Source organism: Esox lucius, chromosome 1, assembly GCF_011004845.1.
Source record: "Esox lucius isolate fEsoLuc1 chromosome 1, fEsoLuc1.pri, whole genome shotgun sequence".
Taxonomy (NCBI): domain Eukaryota; kingdom Metazoa; phylum Chordata; class Actinopteri; order Esociformes; family Esocidae; genus Esox; species Esox lucius.
The window spans coordinates 27785253-27801812 of record NC_047569.1 but is presented as its reverse complement, the minus strand read 5'-3'; the positions used below and the strand labels follow the sequence as shown (position 1 = coordinate 27801812).

The following is a 16560-nucleotide window of genomic DNA, read 5'->3' as shown; positions in this document are numbered from 1 at the left end:
ACGCCAGTAAAGATGGACATACGACATTTATAAAGGCGTCTGTAAAGACGAAGTAGTAAGGTGCTGAAAATATGTCAAGAAGGACCTGAGATGTTAGTCTTTTGGAGAAGAGTCACTTGTTACAGGACGGTGAAGTTGCTGTGCCCTGAGGGCAGAAACACATGGTTTTCATCATATTTGGAGGTTGGAGCGTGTCTTAAACATTTGTTATCCTATTTCAAAAGAATTATGCTCTTGCTTTCCAACTGTACTGTTTTCAGTATCATGTCTGCATTCAGCTGTAATATGTATTGCTAATAATAATGAATCACCAATATTTGTTCACCAAGAGTATTTTGCGCACCATGGTGTCCATAGACAGGCGGTATTAAAGCTTCCACTAGGGGCCCTGTATCATGTCACACTGGGAAACCATCATCATTCTATCAGAATAGGGATTTGCTGTATTTGAGTGGCTTTATGCACATTCTAGATTGGTGGTGTGCTTCATTTACCTCCTGGTTTGCTAGTCCAATGAGCCCAGACACAGAACAATGATTACAAATAGGCCTGTTTTGTATTACAAATCAAATACAGGCAATAGGTCAGACTGACAGACTTCACAGAATGCTAACATGAAATGTTTCTTCTTGCATCGCTTTGCTATTCTGTTGTACATAAATAAATATCTATATATAACATTCATCAGACACTCCTATCCAGTGACGTACAGGAACAGTTAGGGTTAAGTGCATTTCTCAAGGGCATATGGACAGCTTTCTCACCCTTTCAGCCCTCTGTCTTGTCTTTTCAGTTACTGGCTGAATGCTCTAACTGCTTTGTTACTTGCCGCCCCCTATCTTTTTTACTTTAGAATTTCCTATTTCACATTTTACTGAGACAATAGCAATTGAGTCCCTTCTTATCTTTTGCATGCAGTAACTCAGTCTGTATTCGTCAGTAATGGGTGGGTTGTTGTTCCAGTGCTCAGGGCTTTGTTCAAATAAGGGTGATAATGTATATGGAGAAACGTGCGAAAGGTGACTACAGTGTTTGAGCGTGGTTAAGTTCACGTTGAGTACATCTTTCTGTTAGAATGTGGTTTCTCTTTTGAGCTTACAAACACAGACAAACCCATGATGTCACCTTCCATGACCTGTCATCAGAAATAGATTTTTCCTCTTCCACTCTCTCAGTCGTTAATTGATCTCTCTATTCTAAAAGCCTTTTTCAATGGCAAACTTGACATGACTCCTGGACAGACCGATCCAACATCATTACACGAAGGTGTATGGTTTCTGTTAGCCTCACGTCTTCTCCAACAACACAGCCACCATTGACATACTGTTACTTAGTGTTTCTATTGACCACGTCCCATTGATCAGACAGTAATACTGTCAGGCACTGTACTATTGCATATTATTGTATATTTGGAGTAATAACCAGGGGGACATTGTTTTGCATTTCCCGTGTCTACTTTCAGAGTGTCTGACCCTGAAGAGAATTGGTGGGATACTGTTGGATGAGACTTTTTGTTTTTTTTAAATACCCAAATGCATTCAGTCATCTTTACCCTAACATTTATCACCAGCATCCACCTAAAGTACACGTCCCACTCAGTCTGCCCTTGTCTGACAGAATGTGTGTGTGTGTGTCATTTACACTCAGCCCACAGGTGGCCCTTTGCAGTGCAATCTTAGTAATGAACCAGACACCCAGTTGACGCCAGCAGAGTCTAAAGTGAATTAGACGGGCTAGTACCCGTCCTGCCCGCCGCTACCCAGAGTCATCTGTACAACCGGAGTTATTACTACCATATTTCACCACTGTCAGACCAATTGCCTTAGTCTTATTAGAACCCATAGGCAGATGAAGGTCAACTTTGCGTGCGCCTTCTCATCATCTGAGCCTAGGACATGTGGTGTGATTCAGTCCAATCCCACACGGCTGTCCCTTGGCGTCCAGCCAAACCAGGCGCTCTATATCATCAGCCCACAAAATAGCATCCTCTCAAAGAGGGTTGTGTTTTGTTTGTTGGAGCCGGGACAAAGGAAGCACTCTAAAACAGTCTGATGCAATGTGGGTAGGACCCAGTCTGCTTGCCTATTGACATGTTCAATTGATTGGTAGGTATATTGGTAGGAGAAGCAAGGCAAAGGAGAGAAAACAGGCCGGTTCTCACGGCGTCACTGCGCACCTGATCTCAATGAGGTCTTACGAGGAGACCAGCGCTTTGGGTCAATGCAAGCACCCACGCTGTAATTCCTGACTCAAAACGCTGATAGGATTTGTGAATGAGCGCCACACTGTAAATGCTATGGCTGTTTTACATGGAGGTTAACACTGTCCTCTGACAGATGTGCTTGATCACAGAAGCCTCCTCATGGCGGAGGGCTCTTTAACACCGATCTCCCCGTTTTCCACATAGACATCTGCAGTCTTCAGTAGATGAGAGGTCACAGAGGTCAGTTATTCTTTCAGCCGGTTCAGTTCAAGGTGATTTATGGCTTAAACACAGAGCCAAGTGCAGTAATTGAATACACTGTCCTGCTGCCTTCCTGTCCTTCTGCAACCCCGAACAACCTCAGGGTGGCTTTTATTTCTACAACATATCTTAACTAAAGGTGTGCAACATCCAAAACAGTTATAGTACAGAAGGTGTCCTGTGACCAACACAACCCCATGTGAATAACCTTCCATGGGATGGCTCATAATACACATTACCAGGGACCTTCCAGTGTTGTTGTCAGAGGCTGGATATCCAGATAGAACTCTTTCTAAATAGTCACATGACATTTTGGAGGCCCGCTGCCAAGGCAATTTGTTCCCTTTCGTGGAAAATCCCAGTTTAGCAACCTTTTAATATCAATTCCCACTGGTATGAGACCGCACATTGTTTATGTGGGTGTAGTGTTGTTGAGTGTGTCATGGGTGGGCCAGTATCTACAAAGAATCTCAGAAAAGGTCTTACAATCTTGTTAAAACCTGTTTTAAGACCGCACCAAAAATGTATCAGTTGAGAAACTTTAATGAGCCGACTGTTCCCCTGGCCCAAAGTGTGTCTGGCCAGGAGGTTAACATCATCCTAAAACCAACTCTAAGCTGGGAGGATTTGTTTGTCCTGAAACTAATTTTAAATTACTCAGGGTGAATCAGGATTCCTTTTGAACCTTTTCTGAAACGGTTTCTGGATATTGGCCTGTGTGTTTAAGTGGCAACAAGTTAGTTTGTTTTTGTCGGATCAGATATACCTGGGGTAAGTGTTGGGGAAAGTGTTGGGAAATAGCATCTAGAGTTACAGTGTGGATTTCAGTATGTCACCATAGAGGTTGTGCAACATACCCCGCTGTATCAATGTCTTGTGATTACACAAGCCCCCTACACACACCACACACAACTGTTTCCGTGAAAGCATGTGTGAAATGAATAGCGAGGGAGGGCTAATCAGGAAGGAGGTTTAATGCTTTGGTGAGGGGGAATTTGCCTGCCATGACCTACAGCACCAGCCCGTCTTGTTTGGCTGCCCACATTCGTCAACCTTTTCCCACACCTTAGCATGTAGTCATCGTTATATACTGACACGTGTCTCCAAACACAACTGTGTGGAGTCCCTTAAGATTCACTTATGACTGGGATTTTCTATTGGTGCTTAATTTTAATTGTTTATTTTTAAATGATTTCATTTTTACGTAGGAAAATCGCTTTTTCTGAAGAAAGTCTCTCACAAAGACGGTGAATTTTTCAAGTAGTGGAAAGGGTTTTCTAACAATTTGTTAAAAAATTTTTTTAAATGGGAATCACCTTCATAAAAATGATTTTATTTCCCTTAAAGTGAATTGTTTTGAAACATTATGTGATATGACTGGGGTGTGATATGACTTAAGAGTCCCATCTACATCTGATGTCTGCCTGTGTCCATCCTGAATTCACATTTTCTGCGTAGTGTAGCGTTTTTTAAAGCGTTTTCCCAGGCCGCGTAAGTGGAGCCAGCTAGGAAGAGCGAATGTCTCTTACTGACTAAGTGATTGACTGACTGCCCATTGTTAAATAGCGTAGTGGTTAGAAATACAGACTGCCACTCATAAGACCATGTACCAAATCCAGCCAGGGACACAACTAATTAGGATTAGTTGTGGATGAACTAAAACTTCAATGGCTGACAGCTTCAGTAGCTACGTGTAGTAAATCAATAGTAGATCAGGTTATGTTGCGATGGACGAACTGCAACAGACATGTCTAACATCTTTAATCACCTGAAGTGTTGGACTTTTTCCGCTTGATAGAACTTTGTGAAGAAATAAGTTTACTACAAAAAATGTTTTATGTTGATTGGTATAAATAAGTGGTATAAATATTCTTCCCACCACCCATGTTCTTAGAGTTATCAGACTGTCTTTTTGTTTCTGTTCCTCTTCTGTCTATTTTTAATTCAATAGAAAGGATAATAATAGAACAAGTGAATAGAACAAGTGAACATTACCTGAAACCAAATAATAATGATCATCGAAAACGGTCATTCTTTTCATTATAGGTACTGTAGGCTATAGCTATTAACTAGCCATCTACAGTAATCAGTTTTTAATTTAACGCGTTAAATGTGCATTTTTGATACGCAAATTGCATTCCATACACTAGGTTTCAGATTAGCACAGGAACTGAGTATTGGCCATTTCTCACAACAAAGATGGCATTGGCCCATAAATAGCTGCTCTTCAAACCCCCTCCCTTGTTCACCGGCCGGCCGTGAGAAGAAGTGATTACGGTTAACAAAGTTTTCTTTCTTGTTTTTAATGATGTATGGAGAAAGGACTGTTTTGGTTGTTGTTTTTCAGTCAGTTTATACTGTCTGATTTGACTTGGTTGGGACACTGATTGAGTCAGTTGGTTTGTGACAAGGCTACTCCATATTGGCCTGTCTACCAGATCTTCATGATATAGAAAATAAAGCTTTATGGCACTCAACCAATATTTCCACCTGGTTAGTCAAAGCTTATCTGCCTTATTTTCAGTCTGGTTGTGACCAGTTACATGTAGGTGAGGTGACTCCCCTGATGGGCCAGTTGTTTTTGGTGTGGTTGGCTGTGTTGTTCTGGTGCACCCAGTTCCCTATGTAGTTCCCTACTTTTGATAAGGCGTTGGTCAAAAGTAGTGTCCCGTATAGGGTGCCGTTGCGGACACACCCTCATTCGGTGGCGTGTGTTTTTTGATTCAAGTTCCATCAGGCAGCGCTGCAGACCGCACTGCCTTGGTCTATTAATGTCTGCCCAGTCAGATGACCCCTGGCAGCAGCTGGTATCACTGAGAGAGAGAGAGAGAAGGGGAGTTGGTGGACAGAGAGAGAGAGATGAGGAGAAAACAGGATGGGGCATTGGTATACAACTAATAACAACGTTAATAAAATAATATGAATCATAAAATCAATATTAATAAATTTTTTGTGGGGGCCTATATTTATACCATTAATAGTATCAAACAAAATAATATGTTTGGAAAAAAAAAACCTGGGGGGGGGGCCTGTATTTGTCCCATTGATCGCCATGCTTTGGTTTGATTAGAATCATGGGAATTGGCTGAATATATTTAGGCATTGTCAGGATTTAACTTTCAATGAGGAGGAGACCTTTTGTGCTCCACTTCCTTAATGCATTGCCTCACATTTTGCTGTGGCGATGTTTAATGTTGAGATGCAGTAGGTTACCCACTGATATAAACTAATACGACTGTCTTAACCCTGTCATAATCCCAAATACTGAACATGGTGGCGCGACCTCATTATTGCATTAGGTGTTGTTCCTCTACCTATTACACTTTTACTTTGTAGGAACTGTAACCTCCCACTGTGTGCTTTGGAATAGGTCTGTCATACTCAGCACAGGCCTGGCAAGCCCTCCTTTAAAGATGACTCTGTGGCGTTGCGTGAGGGCTTTGTCTCATCCCCTTTCTCCCTCTACATTTTAGACGCCGGATTATGTGGAATGTGACCGCCTGTCAGCTGGGACTGATTTTGGAATCGGGGGAACTTGGGAAAGGGGGATGGGGCGGGGAGGTGTATACTGGAGAAATCAGAGACACAGCCAGCAGACACATGGGTGGGATGGGCCAGGCAGGAAGCGATGAGGTCATAGAAACAGAGAGAGCGAGCTGCTTGTTAGGGCGAGCGACAGAGGGTGGGGGAAGAGCAGCCGCTGACACGGTTTCAGAGATGAGCTCAGTAGCAGAAGCTGCCGCTGTGCTGTGGTGACAGAGATGAGGGTTCAGCGTAGAATGTACTAGTCTCCCCAGGGGCAGAGTTGACTGTATAGGAAAGCCACAGCAGCCGGCACACTGTCATGGTGTCTGACTTGTTTTTCTGGGGCTTCTGCTGTCTCAGGCTGTGGAAAAGGGACAAGAAGGTAAGATGCCTTTTCTCTGTGTAACTGTGTTTGAGGGAACAGGCTTGGCCAGGCTGCGTGGCTCGTGCTGAGTGGGGAGGACTGGTTTCTGCTGTGTTTGCATTTTGTGTCTCCATCTTTCCCTCGGCTGCATGGTTTAATAGAAACAAAACGTCAATGATGTCATTGTGTGTTTCCCAAGACAGATCTTTTTCAAGGGATGTGTTTGTAATGAAATGAGAGCTCTGATCTCTAAAATGCTGGTTCCATGACATCCATGTTTGTAGAGGCACGTGGTCTGTGGAGGACTGTGGGTCCTGCCCTACATAAAGCATCAGTTGAGCCCCAGCAGACTGGGCTTGTCAAAGATTGATTGTAATGCTGACATGATAGCTGCCCTACACAGCAGAGACATGCAGTAAAATGCTACCGGGGTCTGTCTGTTCCTCCACCAGATGTCCACCTATAAATCAGACTGTGGGTGAAGCTTCATTCACTGACCATGAGGCTTTCGCTACGGCTCCTGATGCTGTTGATGCTACAACACGGCCTTAACCTTGTCCCCATGCTATTGCGCACTGCGCATGTGGGTCTGCGCCGGGGATATCAAACATTCAAACTGGGGAACAACCTCATAGTTCTACGGGAGTGACCTTCGGTGTTTTAGAACGTACGTGTCTGGAAACAAGATAGAAACGAGTAGGCATTAACATTATTTCAATGTTTTGTACCTTATTCATCTTGTTCACACAACATATTCAGAGTTGAAACTAGAAAAATGGCTTTAACGCGTTGTTGGCTTAGTGGGAGACATGGGGTTTCCAGTGGACAGGTGTGTAGGATGCTCCCCTTCTGTGTGGGTGTCTGCACTCTACTCATATTTACCCTGTTTATTCATTCAAAATTAGTTTGTCAGACACCAATTTAAGCCTACTTTGTTTTGCCAATTGATGTCTTAGCAGAAAGGGGGGCAGTGGACGAAATGGAATCCAACTTCTGTTGATTGGAGGTGTTGTGGAATTGATAGAAATTATGTCCTGAGTTTGGGTTTTTATAAAAGACCTTTTGTCCATCTGTTTCATGGAGATTTGAGTGATCATGACCCCCCTCCCCAGCACCCCCGCATGCATGATCCCCCTCCCCAGCACCCTCGCATGCATGATCCCAGCACCCCTGCATGCATGATCCCCCTCCCAAGCACCCCCACATGCATGATCCCCCTCCCCAGCACCCTCGCATGCCTGACCCCCCTTCCCAGCACCCCTGCATGCATGATCCCCCTCCCCAGCACCCCCACATGCATGATCCCTCTCCCCAGCACCCTCGCATGCATGATCCCCCTACCCAGCACCCTTGCATGCATGATCCCCCTCCCCAGCACCCCCACATGCATGATCCCTCTCCCCAGCACCCTCGCATGCATGATCCCCCTACCCAGCACCCTTGCATGCATGATCCCCCTCCCCAGCACCCTTGCATGCATGATCCCCCTCCCCGGCACCCCTGCATGCATGATCCCCCTCCTCTGCACCCTCGCATGCATGGCCCCAATCCTGTTGGAATTTCGAATCCCTCAAAGAATTTGGGGAATTTGACCTAGACTTTTGTTTTCATAGATCTTTTGCAAACACGTAGTGGTGGTCTATTGGTTTGAAGTGTTCTTACTGTGTCATAAGGTCTCAAAATAAGAAAAGTCTTAAGAGGTCTTAAGTTAAACTACTGCAACAGTTCTATTAACATGATAAATGTCACCAACAATTTGGTTAGTTACATTAACTGGATCCAGAAGCTCTTTATAGCAGCTTTGCATCACATCAAGTTGCTGTAGGTTTGTGTCACTGTCACAGATTTGGGTCACTGTTACACTCTCTTCTGGAGTGTGTTGGTAAAGTCATGGCAGTGTGTGTGTGTGTGTGTGTGCAGGGTTTCTATTCTGTTAATTAACTGTGTGTGTGTTTAGTGTTTATATAATGGGATAAGTGACATCAGGGGTCATACCCTATGTAGCTAGCATAAAAAAGCCTATTATCAGCATCTACAACAGTAGTTTTGAAATATATCTTTTACCATGGAATTATTTGATCAATTTTCTGTGATTATTGGTGAAATACACGTTAACTTGTGTGTAAAGGAATAGCATTTTAAAATGTCAATGGAAATATAATTTTCAGCTAGTTGGTTAGCAACATTTTGTTAAAAGATACATATCAACTGAAGTGTTTACTAGAAAACTAGCTACCTTGCTTGCCTTCGGTTAAAGAAAAATGCAAAGACTGACCAATTTGGTATTATGTGATGTCTGTTTTTGATGTTACTTAATGCGCAGGTCGAATTTCACGAATTGCAACTCATCTAAAATCTAAAATTTAACTGCTTACATTTCTCAAAACATCTGTGGTTGGCTCGCTGGAGGGGTATATTTAATAGCAGAACTTACTGCCATTTTGCAATGCTTTTTAATGGCGAGCTTGAGACGATTGAGTCCTCCAACGGCCGGTAATAGGGTGTGGTCAAAGTTGGGGGGTCGATCCTAGTGTTTATAGTCCCCATGACTCTCCACACATGGTCCATATCACTGTATCAGCGAGATCACTCACATGCCCACACAAAGGTCCATAAAGAAAACTAAAGTAAACATACTGCTAAATCCCAGTTCCAGTATGCACCTCACAGCACACTGTATGAAAACAAACAGTGTATTGGTTAAGCATTCTAACTGGTATGTTGGAATGGAAAGCACAAAGGATAGACTACACCATCAATACACCAAGCTTCCAAATCTATTCAAATAACCAATATAACGTGTGGTGACGAATGGTACATTCAAGACACTTAATAACAGAACCCAAAAACAAGTAGACTACGGTAGAAAGGATTAGAGGCATTATTTACTTTTATTTGGATTGCGTTGTGGTCAGAGTAGTTCTGGCTACATCACAGTGTGAAGTTATCATGTTGCACAAAACCTTTTTCAGAATGAATCCTTTAAAAAAAACGGCCTTCCCGTCACCTGTTGTTTACACTAGAAAGCCTGGGATGGTCATTGTGACACCAGAGGTCATAAATACCTCTGATTGGTCCAACAGGAGCCATACACATTCCACAAGTCTGATCACACACATCCCCACACAAACACGCACCATTTAAAACTTTGTTGACACAATTGTGTACTGAGATGACACTTCATGGCTGTCTTGTCATAAAATCTCCTGGGTTTTTTTTACCCTCATTGTTTTTCTAACAGAACTCACTGTGCATTTATCATTTTTGTTTTGAGGCATCATGGAAATACCATTTGTTTGCAATGGTTTTGTTTCAGTTGTAAGAAGAGGAAGCAAAGAGATGAGTCACTGGACAAAGACAACATTTTAATTAATCATATTTGAGGAATTTCCAAATATCTCTTACCAGATGCGTTGCGTTTCTCAAAAAATTCTTAATCAAAAGTCCCCCATTGGGGCTGTAAGCAGTTATCATTGATTCGAAATACCTAACCAGGCAAATTGATTGAAAATACAGTGTCATTTAAAGACACCACCTGGGAGCAATAAAGGTGGCTGTGAGAAAGTACTGTTCTTCCATGCTGAAATGTTAATATTTTATCTTTAGAACTATAATCCTATACACCAATGTGTAGTTTTATTACGTATACTGGGTTAAGGAATGTATAACATTCTTAATAACTAGCCTGTTAAAATAACCGTAAATACATTTAAAGATCGTCTTCTTCAGGGACAGAACAACCGTTTTTTTTTTTCACCTCGCCGAAGCTCAGGGATCAGATCCTTCATCCTTTCGGGAGTGGGTCAGATGCTCTGTTCACCAGGCCGCAGCTCCACCCCCAAGTTAACTGCCCCCCGCGTTGTTTCCAGATGCTTCTCTATGGCATCCAACCCAGCTCATCTTGGGTACTATCTGCCCCCCCTCACCTCCCCAAGGAAGCATGCTGATGATTCGGGTTGTTGTCACGGAGACCGTGTGTGTACCACATGACCAAAGCACACCGCTCACACCGCTCAACCCACATGAATAGAGAGAGGGAGAGGAAGAGGAACAGGCTCTGGGGAGCAATACAGTGTACAATCTTAGAATAAGGGTGCTGTCTAGGACCAAAAAGGGTTCTTCAGCTGTCCGCTTCTCTAAATGATGATATATTCTCTATTACTACATTGCACACAATTTTTTTTGATTGTTTCCATTGTTTTCTATGCGAAACTGAATGTCTTGGAATTGTTATGGCTTTCACCAGGTTGTCATTGTAAATAAGAATTCGTTTTTCAGGTCTCTAGTTTTGTTAAATAAAGTTAAAAAGAAAAGAAAATACAAAGAAATTAGTCACATATCAGAGATAGGTGCATGTTATAGTTTCTGCAAAATCGTTTGTCCTTAACCATTTAGTAGGATGACAGATAACACTCAAACAACTTTAAATGTAAAAGAAAGTACAATATTATGTAACACAGAACAGGGTCCAAATCGGGTCTTAAATAAGCAAATGTACTGATTGTACCAGACAGGCTGTCATGGTAACGTATTGACAGCAGAGTTAGTCTCTTCAGATGCTCCTCCTCAGTGTTTTATGGATTTAGAGAGGGCAGGCTGCGTCTCCTCCTCCTAGAGGACAGGCAGCGTCTCCTCCTCCTAGAGGACAGGCAGCGTCTCCTCCTCCTAGAGGACAGGCAGTGTCTCCTCCTCCTAGAGGACAGGCAGCGTCTCCCCCTACTAGAGGACAGGCAGTGTCTCCTCCTCCTAGAGGACAGGCAGCGTCTCCCCCTACTAGAGGGTAGGCAGCGTCTCCCCCTACTAGAGGACAGGCAGCGTCTCCCCCTACTAGAGGACAGGCAGCGTCTCCTCCTCCTAGAGGGTAGGCAGCGTCTCCCCCTACTAGAGGGTAGGCAGCGTCTCCCCCTACTAGAGGACAGGCAGCATCCTCAGTAGTGTATTGGGTTGACTTCACCATCCTCTGAAGAGCTGTACACTCCCTTCCTTTTCTCTCTCTCTCCCTCCCCCTCTCCCTCCCCCTCTCTCTTCCCAGTCTGCTCTGTCCTCCCTCAGGACCCTTCAAGTAGGGTTATTTTCTTTATGTGAAGCAGCAGCTGCCAGTTGTCTCTCCGTCCATCTGTCCTTACTCCGCCCACGGTAGCTCACACCTGAGACGGGCAACTGCCTGCCACACACACACACTCACACACACACATTTCTGGTTTTAATGTCCTTATGGGAACCCAAACAATTCGTCCTATTCCCATTCCTTTTTCGTACTCACTAGTCAAACCTGTACTACTAACATACAAACACGTGACAAATGAATGAGAAAAACAACATGAAGTGTCTCAGCAAGGTGTTGGTCCGCGAGCCGTCAGAACAGCTACAGTGTGCCTTGGCAAAGCTTCTGTGAGTTTCTGGAACTCTACTGGAAGGATGGAAGTTGGAACACCATTCTTCCAAAAGAGGTTCCCTCATTTGGTGTTTTGATGATGGCGGTGATGAAGTGCTGTCTAACACTTCTATAACTCTCATAGATGTTAATTTGGGTTGAGAGCTGGTGACTGCGAAGGCCATAGCTTCTGACTCACATCGTTTTCATATTCAGTGAACCATTCAGTGACCCCTCATCCCCTGTGGATGCGAGCATTTTCATTCTGGTCGAGACCAAATAATGAGCCCTCTTTCAAAGTCATTTAGATCCTTTCCTGCCTTCTACATCCAAAATCAAGGTCAAGTATTTCAGGACTTGGAAGACAGGGCACGTCCCCCTACACAATAACAGGGATGCTTTAGAAGGGATTAAAAGTTCCTCTGTGCGCACATCCCAAAGAAATGGTCCAAAAACATCAGTACCTCTGTAACCTCCGGAGGCTGAAGGACTTGGAATGTTCCAGAAGACCTTGGCAAACTTTACGGATGTACCGTTGATGATCCTGCATGTTTTTTGACCTGGGACACAACTAAAACTCAGCCCCAACACAGCTTGAACCCAACACCTTTTACAGGGTGATGAATAGGCCACACTGCAATTTAATGAAAACAGAACAACTGTTTTTGAAGACCAGGATAATTGATGATTTCAGAACAATGGAAGACACCATGACTGTCAGCAGCAGCAATAGCAGAGGCCTGCCTGAGAGGACACGCTTTTCAATCACAGGGTGTGGCTGAGTACGATGCCAATCAAATCAATAACCAATCAGGTATAATTATTAAATGGCAAATCAAATACTTACAAGCTGGTTAATATGGCAATATCAGATGTGTCAGGATTATATTCTTGGATAGTTGGAGTAGTATGAATATGTTTACTGTAAAGATTTTGTCCAAATTACTTTGGTAAACCGTTGTTTCCGATTGTTTAAAACAATCACTTGGTTGTTTTAGAACTACTATTTTAGCACAGCTGTGCTAGTCAAACAGATGTGCTGGAACAGTCACATAGCACCGTGTCCTTCCGGCATAGAAGGGCTGACTCACTGAGCCCTGGGGCTGCTTTTGCTCTACAACCCATTACGTGTCCTGTCAGCTGCAGAGCTCGAATGGAAACCAATTACACAACCCCACATTGTCTGGTTCATTCCCTAAATCAATCTACTCTGTGGTATACATAAACAACGATAGTTCAAAAGTGTACAAAGATGGGTCAGGCATTCAACACTCCATTGTCTGTGTTTGCTTTATGATTCCCAATAACACACTGTCTGTGTCCGTTAATGCCCCAACAGTCAGGCAGCTTTTCCTGTGGCCGCGATGATCTATTCATGTTAATTGCTTAATCATTCATTATGTCATTATTTTAACAACATACTTCCTCTAGGTAGCCTGAGGGTACTGTATAGGTTCTCTGGTTTCCATGGGAATACTCCCCAGGGGGTCAGGGCAGACATACAGACATTGACATTATTGATCATCCTGATTTCATTCATTTTGCCTCCTGAATCCGTTTTAACAGTAGGACACTTTTAATGGGATTGCTAGTCCCACACTTCCCAAACCATCTCTCTGTCTTTTTCTATTTCCTCATATTTCATAGATTTGGCTACTCTTCTTTGTTCAGTATTCCCCCATCCCTCACATGCCTGCAAACAGAAATCTTCCTCTTAGGAACATTTGAATTGCAGATTATTGCAGCTCTTGAATGCATTCTACAACCACCCCAAACCCAACCCTATGCTGATCAGAGCAGAAACACAATGAGAAAGAGAGTGATACACCAAAAACCAGACAGTCAGGGGAGAGAAGGGGAAAGGGAGAGAGAACCACATGGAGCGACTATGTGTTTACCAGGGTCACCATTCTGTGACCCTAATTCTATTGTTCTTCCAGTGATTCTGTTTCATTGAGCTAGTAATCACCCTTCCACCTTGATTCATATGCGTAGGAATGGACCGATGTATAGTCCAATAGGCATCCAATATGTTGCTCAAATTTGGTTAGCGGTACATCCTTAATGTACATTTCTTATAGTAATTCTGAAGTATCTGAACAATTATTAAACATTCAGTTTGTTTACTGTATGTGTTTCTACCCAATCATTGTGTTCAGGATGATTTTCTTCTTTGCCTAGCATTTCACTCATTTAAATAGTCATTTGAACAACCTCTGTTATTTCAATTATTAGGCTACATAAAGTATTGCATTAATAATAAAACAATACATTGAATAATAATAAGGAATAATTTAGGCGTGTCTTAGCTGTCTCTGATCCAGCCTGTACTTTCTTGTCTCCTAGGTTGCGGGGGAACAGAAGTACCACCCAGAATGTTTCACGTGTCTGAACTGCAGAGCGTTCATCGGGGACGGAGACACATATGCTCTCGTGGAGAGGTCGAAACTGTATTGGTGAGTTTCATTTCTCACAGACTCAGAGACCTGGTGATTGTCCTGCAGTTATCAACTAGTCTAATCTGAAGCCCCAAAACATCCAGCCAACGTGTTCAGTTCTTAACAGTCGCTATGGGTCCTCCCCAATCATGACATGTTGCTAGTGGTGCTTCTCACTGACGAAAACATGGACACTGGGCAGCAGTCCTTTGACAGATGCGCACCAGATTTATTTTTTGTTTTATTGTTTTCTCTGCTTGAGAAACATTTCCCTCAGCAGGAGCTTTTCAACCTTTGCTATCATATTAGAGGCTCAAACGCAAGCCAATTGAACAAAGTGTTGTACAAAGTGTTGTACAAAGCGTGTACATAGTGTTTTTTGTAACTCCAGACCGGCTGTGCATGATGGCTGTAGCCTGAAGCAGAAGTGGTGGTGGTGGATAGAGAAACAGATGATGCCAGGAGAGGAAGGGGGTACCGTAGGAGACACACATAGATAGAGAGTCAAGCAGACAACAGGAAGGGATGGCTGTTGATGGAAACAAAGCAGTCATTGTTCTGTCAACTCGGAGTTGATGTGTCAGTGATGAGTGCTTGGTTACATCATTAATGTGCCACTTAACATCCATCCGAAGTACATTCTGACAATGTTATACTTGAAAAATATCTATTAATGTACAGGCGTTTTAATGCTTAATTTATTATATTGGAGAAACATAGAGGAGAGTATTTTCTAAAAGAACAATGGGCTGGACCCCCCACACACACACACACCTCACCTTCCTCACTCCCTTTTCCACAGTGGTCACTGTTACTACCAGACCATTGTGACGCCGGTGTCCCAGCCCGACTCACCATGCTCCAGGATTCCCCACACAGTGACCCTGGTCTCCATCCCAGCATCCACAGATGGCCGCAGAGGGATCTCCGTCTCCATCGACAAGCCTGTCAGCCCCAATGGATACGACCCTGAACACACTGTCAGGGTATCACAGTGAGTCGGGAGGGAGAGATGTGCAGGGAAGGGGGGAGGGAGAGATGTGCAGGGACGGGGGGAGAGATGTGCAGGGATGGGGGGAGGGAGAGATGTGCAGGGACGGGGGAGGGAGAGATGTGCAGGGATGGGGGGAGGGAGATATGTGCAGGGACGGGGGGAGGCAGAGATGTGCAGGGAGGGAGTAATGTGCAGGGACGGGGGGAGGGAGTGATGTGCAGGGACGGGGGGAGGCAGGGACGGGGGAGGGAGTGATGTGCAGGGACGGGGGGAGGCAGAGATGTGCAGGGACGGGGGAGGGAGAGATGTGCAGGGAAGGGGGGAGGGAGAGATGTGCAGGGACGGGGGGAGGCAGAGATGTGCAGGGACGGGGGAGGAAGACATGGTTAGGAATCGGGGGGAGCTTAAATGGATAGCTCGGCTCAGATTCGTATTTGGGTAAAAGTCCACATACCCTGAGTTGTTTCTGAAGGCAAATTTTTCAAAACAATACAGTCTGTAATTAGCTTTATTAGCATCGTACAAATTCATGAATGGAAACAGTACGTCCTGCTTTTAAAAAGCTGCATTGCAAGCGGAAGACTACTGCTGAACACTTCGTGTGCCTTCAGGAACAACTCAGGGTAAGTGGATATTTACCCAAATAGGAACCTGGGCCGAGCTATCCCTTCAACAATAGACCTGAAAGTCTGTGAAAGGCACATCATTGAAGTGAAATAGTTGTTATTTAAATCCAGTGTCAGTTAAATCCCATACCTCTTTCATTGCTAATCTCAGGGTGGACTCTGAGCTGATCAGTCCAGATGTGAAGAACTCCATACATGTTGGAGACCGGATCCTAGAGATCAACGGAACACCTATCAGGAACGTTCCTCTTGATGAGGTAACCTAGCTGCCATCACATCTCATTGTGTCGTTCATAGACACACATTATATTGACATTGGGCAAATTCAGTTGTTGCTGTTAGATTCAATCGTTACGATTCATGTTGAAGACCTTACTCACTTTTAATCTCCTGAATAAGAGCAGGGAGTCGATGGATCTCAAAACATCCGCACTCGTAGCCCTGTGCTCGATGTTCTACCATCTACATGTTATGCTACTCGCTAATGCTTTACAACTCATGTCCACTCTCTGCGCCACCAGATTGACCTGCTTATCCAGGAGACCACTCGTCTGCTGCAGCTGACTATTGAGCATGACCCCCAGGACCAGGGCGGCTCGGACGGGGAGACGATGGACAGACCCCTGACCACCCCCCTGTCTGACTGTCCCGGCCCCATCCTCCCCATCACCCAGCCCCCAAACCCAGACATCAACAACCTGCGCTCACGAATGATCATGTAAGGACAAGCCACTATCACTGACAGTAAATGTAACAGCACGACAGGCTAGTAAAG

The 16560-nt window shown here is 44.1% G+C and overlaps 1 protein-coding gene across 4 annotated transcripts in view; it reads left to right on the top strand.

The window, feature by feature from the left end:
- The window catches only part of limk1a (LIM domain kinase 1a), a 73042-nt gene that overhangs the window by 44400 nt on the left and 12082 nt on the right, over positions 1-16560 (top strand). For 3 of the 4 annotated variants that reach the window (XM_010905391.3, XM_020050473.2, XM_010905473.3), the window contains 4 exons: positions 14074-14183; positions 14968-15159; positions 15937-16042; positions 16307-16503. In XM_010905391.3, the coding sequence (XP_010903693.1) occupies positions 14074-14183; positions 14968-15159; positions 15937-16042; positions 16307-16503 (605 nt within the window). Of the gene's footprint in view, positions 1-6136; positions 6372-14073; positions 14184-14967; positions 15160-15936; positions 16043-16306; positions 16504-16560 lie in introns of those variants that run through there. The other variant, XM_010905558.3, reaches the window with a different exon arrangement.